The sequence below is a fragment of the Mustela erminea genome, chromosome 6, assembly GCF_009829155.1.
Source record: "Mustela erminea isolate mMusErm1 chromosome 6, mMusErm1.Pri, whole genome shotgun sequence".
Lineage (NCBI taxonomy): Eukaryota > Metazoa > Chordata > Mammalia > Carnivora > Mustelidae > Mustela > Mustela erminea.
Genome location: NC_045619.1, coordinates 10586118 through 10594839, shown reverse-complemented (window position 1 = coordinate 10594839; position 8722 = coordinate 10586118). Strand labels below are relative to the sequence as shown.

The 8722-nt window shown below is 54.9% G+C and overlaps 1 protein-coding gene across 2 annotated transcripts in view; it reads left to right on the top strand.

The window, feature by feature from the left end:
- Positions 1–228: 228 nt before the first annotated feature.
- Positions 229–8722, top strand: part of CYTH4 (cytohesin 4) — a 29518-nt gene continuing 21024 nt past the window's right edge. For both annotated transcript variants that reach the window (XM_032346370.1, XM_032346369.1), the window contains exons 1-2: positions 229–424; positions 8620–8702. In XM_032346370.1, coding sequence (XP_032202261.1) covers positions 406–424; positions 8620–8702 — 102 coding nt within the window. In that variant the 5' untranslated portion in view covers positions 229–405. The remainder of the gene's footprint in view (positions 425–8619; positions 8703–8722) is intronic.

The following is an 8722-nucleotide window of genomic DNA, read 5'->3' as shown; positions in this document are numbered from 1 at the left end:
CTGTGTCCCCCATCAGTCAGCAGCCACGATGTGCGCATGTGTGCGCACGCGTGTATGTGTGTGTGTGTGTGTCATCTGTCTGTCTTTCTCACTTTCTCTTTTTATCCCCCAACCCCTCCCTTTGTTTGTCTCTGCTGTCTCTAAATCTCCCTTGCCCACACCCAAAAATGCAAAGAGTCCCAGCAACACGAAACTCAGTTGGTTTTAGGAAGTGCTGCTGCGTCAAGAGCCTACAGACCAGATCCTAGCAGACAGGACTGACTTCCTCCCCACGCGGCGCTGGGCGGGGCCTCCCGGAAGGGGCCTGCTGGTAGCCGAGGTGACACATCTCTGCCCGGCCAGCTCCAACGGCAGCTGGGTCAGCAGGCATCGGCAGCACGGGCCACCCCTCCCCAGGGCCTCAGAATGGACCTGTGCCATCCAGGTAAGCACCTGGGGCCAACCTCTCTGGGCCTCAGTTTCCTCCTCTGTAAGATGGGGACAATCGTGCCTGCTTTCACAGGATCCTGGAAGGAATCGATATAGAAATAGATCTAAGACAGGTGGGAAATTCAGAAGCAAGCCACAAATGTTTATGAGCTCAGGCTGGCTGCCTAGCTGTGCTCCAGGAGCTGGGGATCTGGTGAACAAAGCGGGTCAGGTCCCTGCCCCCCTGAGCTCACGCTGTAGGGGGCAGACAGACAGTAAAGGTATTTATGGACTATGTCAGGAGGTGACAAGCAAGAGAAGGAAGAGCCAAGTAGGGGAAGGACAATGGGAGAAGGTGGTCGAGAAGGATAGCATTTGGGCAGAGACATGGAGGAAGGAAGGAGTGACCCATATGGGTTTCTGGGGAAGGAATATTCCAGGGGGAAGGAACCATCACTGCAAGAAAGATTGCTCAAGTTGCAGATGATGGCGTTGGTGACAATGGCTTTCTGGGCAGCACAAGGGCCTTGAAGCTCCTGTTTGGCCTTTAGGGGTTGGGGGTAAGGACAGCCTTTGGGGAGGCTGAGACCACCGTGTAGAGCGCCGCTGAAGGGGGCCTGGGGAGGAGCCGCAGAGAACCCTGGCTGAGACCCTCGCCAGTGAGCAGGACCGTGCGTCGGGGCGGGGAAGAGGAGACGCACAGTCTGCACAGTCAGTGGGGGAGACGACAAGTGGTGCTGGGTTTCTGCAAGGCAGGGAGAAGGAACGGGACAAAGTATCCGTGCCCGGTACCCCAGCTCCGCCTGGAAGTCCGGAGGACAAGGCTGCCAGGAGCTGCCCAGTCCTCGGGTTCAGAGGACATCTACCCTGTGAGCAACAGAACCATTTTTCTTCAAACAAAACCTAACAGAGCAGGGCCTGACCCCGCCCACTGGGCCTCCCGCGGGCTCTGGGGAACACAGTGAGAGAACCACACATCCCTTTCAACAGTCCTTGGGCTTTGGGTGGCATGTGGCTCACAGACTGGACAGGCTCCTGGGCATACGTCTTAGGTTGCGCCTAGAAGATAAGCGGGGACACAGGGAGGAGGTGTGGGGCTCTGGGTCACTCAGCAGATAGGAGCCATCAGAGGCAGGGGGTCACGCCCGCACACACGGCCCGTCTTCCCACCATTAGCACTTTGTTCTTTGGGGGCTTCACAGACTGAGATCCTTCAGAACGGGGACGGCTGTCTCTCTAAGGGGAAACGGAGGCTCCCGGACATGAACTGGACGGGAGGGCTGACTTGCTCAAAGTCAGGGCGGCCAGAGTGGGGACAGGACCCTGAGAGGAGACAGAGCCACCATTTAGCCTGGGCTGTGAGAGGCGGGAGGCCAGAAGCTGCTCTCTTGAGGCTGGTCCTGGGTGGGGAGTGGATTGAGTCAAGTCAGTGCAGGTGGCGGGCTGACGGGTGTGAGATCTCCGTGGACTGTTCGTTCATTCACTCATTGACACCATCAGCTGCCCTCCCGTGTGCAGGGCCTGTGCTGGGCAGTGCTAGGGACAGTGACCGGCCGTGGGGAAGCTGCTGATCCAGGATGTGGGGGAGGTGGGAGACAGATCCTGCAGTTCAATGACCCAGGGCAGATGAGGAAGCGACTCCTTCCACCTGGGAGGGGGTAGATCTGGGAAAACTTCCTGGAGGAGTCAGAGGGAGGGAAGGAAGGTCATCCTCCCTTACCCAGAGTGGGCCTTAATCAATGCCCCTCCACAGCCGGATGACTTCCCCTCTCCGAGCTCAGATTCATCATCTGTCAGTGGACACAGTCCCCACCCTGGCCTGAGCTGGGAAAGTGAATAAGTAGGGACTGGGGGGTCAGCCCCACCCAGCTTGGGTCCCAGCTCTGCACCCACTTGCCGGCGGTTGTGATGGCCTTTTCCTTCTGTGGGCTCCAGTTCCCTGTCTGCACCATTGACAGGATGGTGGCCAAGGTCCCCCAGGACAGCTTCCCCCGCTGCCCTGTGTTCTGCCCAGAAGCAGATCAGTCCCCCTCCTGCAGGACCTGCTGGGAAGGTGAGAGGTCCAGGCAGCCAAAACCTCTACGTGACCAAAGACAGCATCTTTGGGCCAGTGCAAGGAGGCCCGGTGCAATTAAAAATAGACCACAGCTTGGCTCGGGGGGTGGGGAGGAAACCACATGACACCCACAAAGCCTCGGGGGCTGGGCCGGGGAGCAGCACCACCGGACACCCCCTTCTGCCCCAGTGCCCCTCACGCCGAGATTCTGAGAAGCCTCTGCCCTCGGGGGCCCCAGGATCGCACCCTCCTCTTGCCCTGGAAAGGGGAAGCAAGGCCAGCTGTCCTGGAAGCGGGTCTGCAAGCAGAACGATTTCTAAAAATATGATGGGAAAGAGGAAGGACAAAGGGGAAGTCGGGAGGAGCTGGGGAGCGGGTCGGGGTGGGCACCGGGGCATCCCCAGCTGGCCTAGGTGCGGGCGCAGAGGGCGGCCCCAGTCTGCAGCATGGGTGGGGCCCATCATCCACAGGCAGCCCTTGAGAGCTATGAAACTCAGAGCCAAGGGAGGAGCCAACAGAGGTCAGGTGATGGCTATGGTCCTCCTTTTATTATCTGTTTGTTTTATTACTACTGTTAGCAGATTGCACCTCCCGTGAGCTGCTCCAGTGTTTGAAACTCCAGCATCAGGGCTCTCGCTCTGTGCCCTTGTCACCCTCCCTGAAATATCTGTGCCCTCAGCTCTGAAATTCAGAGAAGTCCCCGCTTTGAAACACAGAGCTGAAGGGTTGGAAGGTCGGGTGCTTCCCGTGGCTTTGGGACAGCACAGGCATCAGAATCCTGTTGGAGTCAGAATCCTGCCAGGAGGGGACAGGGGACGGAGAGAATCCAGGAGTTTGCCTGTCAAACCACAGAAGAGGCTCCGTGAGGAAAAAATGCAAAACACCCCCCCGCCCCCACCTCAGGCCATCCCACCATCCGGAGAACTTTCCACCCACACCTGTGCCTCAGTTTCCCCAGCTCCAGGAAGTTGGCTGGTGTTCTCTCTCAGCCCTCCCAGAAGGGGAAAGAGGAACAAAGTGTGGGCATCTCTGAGCATCTGGCCTTCATTCTCGAACAAGTCGTCATGGTCAGCATTTCCAAGTCGGAACTGCCCGGGCTGGGGTCGGCTGGGGTTTTGATGATTTGCATGAAAATATCTGGCGTCAGAGGACCCAAATCAAGGCGTTGGCCTCAGAGTCCCTGCCAGGCCTGGGTGTGACCATCTTCCAGCTATGTCTCCTCGAGCGGGTCACTGGACCTCTCTGAGCCCCAGGCGCCTCATCTATACAGTGAGAGCAGACAGACCTTCCTCCAGAGCTGTCATGGGGACCCAGTGGGATAGAGGAGGCTGAGAGCCCAGAGCCCACAGGGCCTGGCACATAGTAGGTGCCCCCGCAGCATGCCGCCCCCCAACAGACGGCTCCGCTTATTTATTGAGCAAGACCTCAGAGCTGTCCACACAGATCCCGGAACTGCTGTGGGGACAGGAGGAACAGACACCACACAGGAGGGCACCTGAGAGGGGAGAGGATGAGTGGGAACACAGGTTCGTGGGGAAGGCGCACGTGGAAGCAAACCAAGGACATCCAGGTCAGGGACAGCGCAGTGTGAGCCAGGGATGGGGGCGTGTGTGCGGGACTGGTGGGCCGGGGCCAGATTCCGGGTCTTCTCTCCAGGACACGGGGATGCTGTAGGAAACTGGATTGGAGGTGCAGAGCGGAGGCAGGGAGACACAAGGAGGTCCTGCTGTTATCCAGGGCGGAGCCTATGGTCTGTGTGGGGTGGGGTGGGGCCGTGGGAACAAAGGAGATGCACAGGGCATGGGGGTGGGGAGACTTGCCAGAGAAGGAGCTGTGTGTCAGCGTTCCTCCTGGGGTCCTGGCCTCTTCCAGGGGCTCTAAGGATTTAAAGGCATAATTTATACAGAGCTGCTGGCCTACAGTAGGTGTTTTGAACTGATGGTTAATGGGACGCTTGCTTTGTCCCCCGGTATAAGGGCCACCTCCCCCTCCTCTCTGGAAATTGGGGTCTCTAGGCCTGTGGAGCTCAGAGTTGCAAGGATGGAAAGGAAGACTCCCCGTGGGGGTCACCAAGAGGAGGGTACATGGAGTCACTCCTCCTCCTTGGGCCTGGATCCGTGTCAGTGACCTGTTGGGGACAGAGCACCTTCTAACGGTGCATCCAGGGGGAAAGTGCCCATCGGAGCAGGTTGTTGGCTCCGAGCTGACACCTCAGCTGCCCCTTCGAGAAGCCGCGCCACTGCTCCATCAGGCCGGCAGCTGCTGGTGGCGAAGTGTGGAGAGGACCAGCGGGCCCCGGGCCATACGCACCTCCCACACCTGCTTCACTGTAAAGAGCGTCCCTTGGTCCAGTGTGATGTTGGGCGGTACTCGGAGTGAGTAAGTTGATTAAGCAGTCTGGAAGCCTCCAGAAAGGGGCCAGGACAGAGCATCCGTGGGAAGGAAGGGCCACTGCATGACCAGGGCATGTGTGGCTTTCGGTCAAGACAGATCGCTGGCCTTTGAGAGTAGAAGGGATCTGACGTTATCAACCTGTCGTCAAGTTGCTGGTTGGCCTTCCCGGGAAACCATCGGGACATGCAGCAGTGGCAGGAGCTGGGGAAGCCTGGGTCCATGGCTCTAGACGCAGCCTCTGCCCGGGCCCCATGGCAGCGTCACCCACGGACTGTTGTGCCAGCGTGGGGTTGGCCTGTCAGAGACAAGCTGACGTCACTGGCCGATCATGCTGTCTGCTTGGTGGTGCAGGCTTTCTCCTGTGCTGGATGGTTTCCAGGGAGCATTAGTGTGTCTCACAAAAGTCCTCACCCTCGGGGAGCCTGGGTGACTCAGTCCAGTGGCTCAGGTCATGATCTCAGGGTTGGGGGATCAAGCCCCACATTAGGCTCATACTCTGTGGGGAGTCTACCTGATGTTCCGTCTCCCTCTTTCTGCCCTTCCATCCCCTACTTGCACTCTTTCTCTCTCTCTCTCTCTCTCTCAAATAAATAAATAAAATCTTAAAAAAAAAAAATCCTCATCCTCCGTGTCCACTCCTAGGGGACCATCCAGTTCTCTTCCTCAGACCTCTCTGTTCCCAATCTTCCAATCTTCCCTCTTTCCAGCCTCAGACCAAGCCATCCTCTCCTGGTCATTGTTAACCTTAAAAAATAAAACTTCCAGTTACTTAACCAGCAAAGATGGGTTTATTCCAGAATAATATAGAACTACAATCCAGGACAAGCGAGCTAGGGCCAAACCCTGGGTGAGTCTGCAGAACAAAGGACAGGAGGCTCTTTTCTAGAAGAGAGGGGAGTCAGAAAATTAACCCCCAGTTACCTGGGAGCTCAAGAGAACGTGGCTTTTCATCACTGAGTTGTAACCTTCTCATCCACTGGGCTGTTGCTAAGGGAAAAGAAAAGCCTCCTTTCTCCTGCTGGGAGAGTAAAGGAGGAGCTAAAATCTTTCCCAATTGCAAGGTGTGTCTCCTCCAGTGGGGTCTGCAATTGAGGAGGGAGTGAGAGCTCCCCCTCTGGCCTCCTGACTCTAGTCTAGATTTCCTCTTGGGAATTTGCACACTCTATATGCATGTGTAGTCCTGCTTCGTGCCCCTGCTCTTTGCCCATGAAACCGATGACCAGGAGCCCTTCCACAGTTCTGCCCACTGGGAGGACTTCTCACACTGTCTCTCCGGGACACCTTTGAGCAGGGCTATATAGTTCAAGAGCTATCTAGTTTTTGCGGGTTCCCAAACACTAAGCCACCCATTCTGGAACCAAGTTCAGGTGTTTTGCTCCATTGCCAGAAAGATCACAAGGGACCCACCCAAGCAGACATAGTATGGGCTGAGGGACCTGGTGCAACCACAGTGGGTGACACAGGGACCTGGGTGACCTGTCCATGGAGCTTACTGGAGCCCTCTGTTCACTGAAGGAACCACTTATGAAGGGCAGTCATTATCAATGTATTATTATCATATGTAATTGACCCAGCATTGTAGGACCCTTCCTTCTGGGAACCTTCTCCTCAGTCAGCAGAGTCTAAATCTGAATACTGGTTCAGGTCCAGAAACTAGGCAAAAGGTCTTGGCTTTTTATGCAGTGACTGTCCCTTGGGAGGGGCATCTCCATTCGGCTGAGTTGGGCTCCTAGGGAGGAACTCAGCTGGGACAGCAACAGGATATGCCCCCAACCCACCCCCGGCCACGGAGAAAATGGGTGCCTTAGTCCTGCAGGGGAGAGCAGATGGCACAATGTAGCACCCATTATACATGTGTTGGACACTTGCCCTATATTGACTACTTGCTTGGTGCCTCCCCATCCCAGTACCCAGTTGCCATCTCAAAGTTCAAGATGGCTGCTCAGTCAATGGGAGGGAGAGATAGGGAAAGGGAGCCCTTAATATTCTCTCTGCTTGCCAAACTATGGAAAGAGCCCAGATGTCCTTTGATAGATGAATGGATAAAGATGTGGGATATATATACAATGGAATATTACTCAGCCATTAAAAGAATGAAATCTTGCCATTTGCAATGATGTGGACAGAACTAGAGGGTGTTATGCTAGGCAAAATAAGTCCATCAGAAAAAGACGATTCTCATGATTTCACTCGTATGTGGAATTTAAGAAACAAAACAGAAGAGCACAGAGGAAGAGAGGGAAAAATAGAACAAGGTGAAACTAGAAAGGGAGATAAACCATAAGAAACTCTGAACCATAGGAAACAGACAGAAGGTTGCTGGAGGGGAGGGTGTTGGGAGATGGGGTAACTGGGTGATGGGCATCAAGAAGGGCACGTGATGTAATGAGCGCTGGGTGTTCTATGCAACTGATGAATCACTGAGCTCTACCTCTGAAACCAATCATACACAATATGTTCATTGAATTTTTTAAAAATTTAAAAATACTCTCTCTGCTTTCATTTGGGAGATCTAATGACTATCCTTGCAAAACCTTAAAGAAAGGTGACCCCCCCCAAAAAAGGAAAGAAAGAAAAAAAAAAAAAGAAAAGGAAAGAAAAAAAAAGTGACCAGGTTCCCTAAAAGAGTCCAGGAGCGTATGGGCAGGAGGACAGGAAATAGCAACCCAGGGTGGAGGAGCTTCATGTGCAAAAGTGGGGAAGTAAGACTGAGAGACAGGTTGGGGACAGTGAGGAGCTGGCAGGCGGGACTGCCAGACTCTTACCGAGAATAGTGGGGAATAAGGCTGGCGGGAGAGGCCAGGACCAGGATGAGAACTTTCCTCTCTGAGTAATGAGGAGACTGGAGATTTTGACAAGGCAAGTGCTATGGATGGAACAGGACACACAACGTGTTGGGGGGGGGGGGCACCGACGCCACTGTGGCACCTGGCACAGAATACCAGCACACACGCGTCTCCCTTCATTCATTTCCAGGTGAGGGGGAAGGAACTCAGCCTTTGTAGCCAGCCCAATCCAAGTCCCACTCTGGCTCAGCGGCTTGTCCCCATGGAATTGTGGCCAGGTCACCTCATCTCTCTGAGCCTCGGTGTCTAGAGCAAGGACTGTGAATTGTCCCCCAAAACCCAGTCGCCCCATCTTACATAGCAAGGGCATCAGGACCACCACACTAAAGACTCATTTCCCAGCTTCCCTTGTGGCTAGGTGTGGTCATGTGACTGCTTCTGGCCAATAGCATGTGAGGCAAAAGGATACACCACTTCCTGGTTGCACAAATAGGTAAGGGGTTGAGTGATAAACCCAGGATACAGGAAAGGAGTAAGTGAAAGTTCTGAGGAAGGACAAAGGTATTGGGCAAGTGTTCTGAGTACCTGGTATATGTCGAACTCTTTCTAGGGGCTGAGGATGCAACAGCGAGCAAAATTCTTGACGTGTCTGCTCTCTCGGTGCTGGGAGTATGAGCAGAACAGAAAACATGCAAATCAACAAAATGACTTCAGGGAGTCTGTACCAAGAGGGTACAAAACTGGGTCGAAGGGAAGGTGGAATGTGTAGTCACTGCTTTAGAGTGTGTAGTCAGGGAAGGCCTCCTGGAGGAGGTGACATCAGGGCTAAAGCCCTGAGTGACAAGGGCAAGCAAGCCAAGGGTTTCTGGAAGAAAGAGGGCCCTGGGGAAGCAAGAGCTAGGCTGTGTGGCTGAGCGGAGTGACGGAGGGTGTTGTGGTGAATGGGCCAGTGACCGCTGGTTCTTCTCTGTCCAGACCCAGCAGAGCTGAGCAGCGGGGAGACCCAGGAGCTGCAGCAGATCAAGTGGCACCGAAAGCAGCTTCTGGAAGACATCCAGGTGTGTGCACATTCACACTC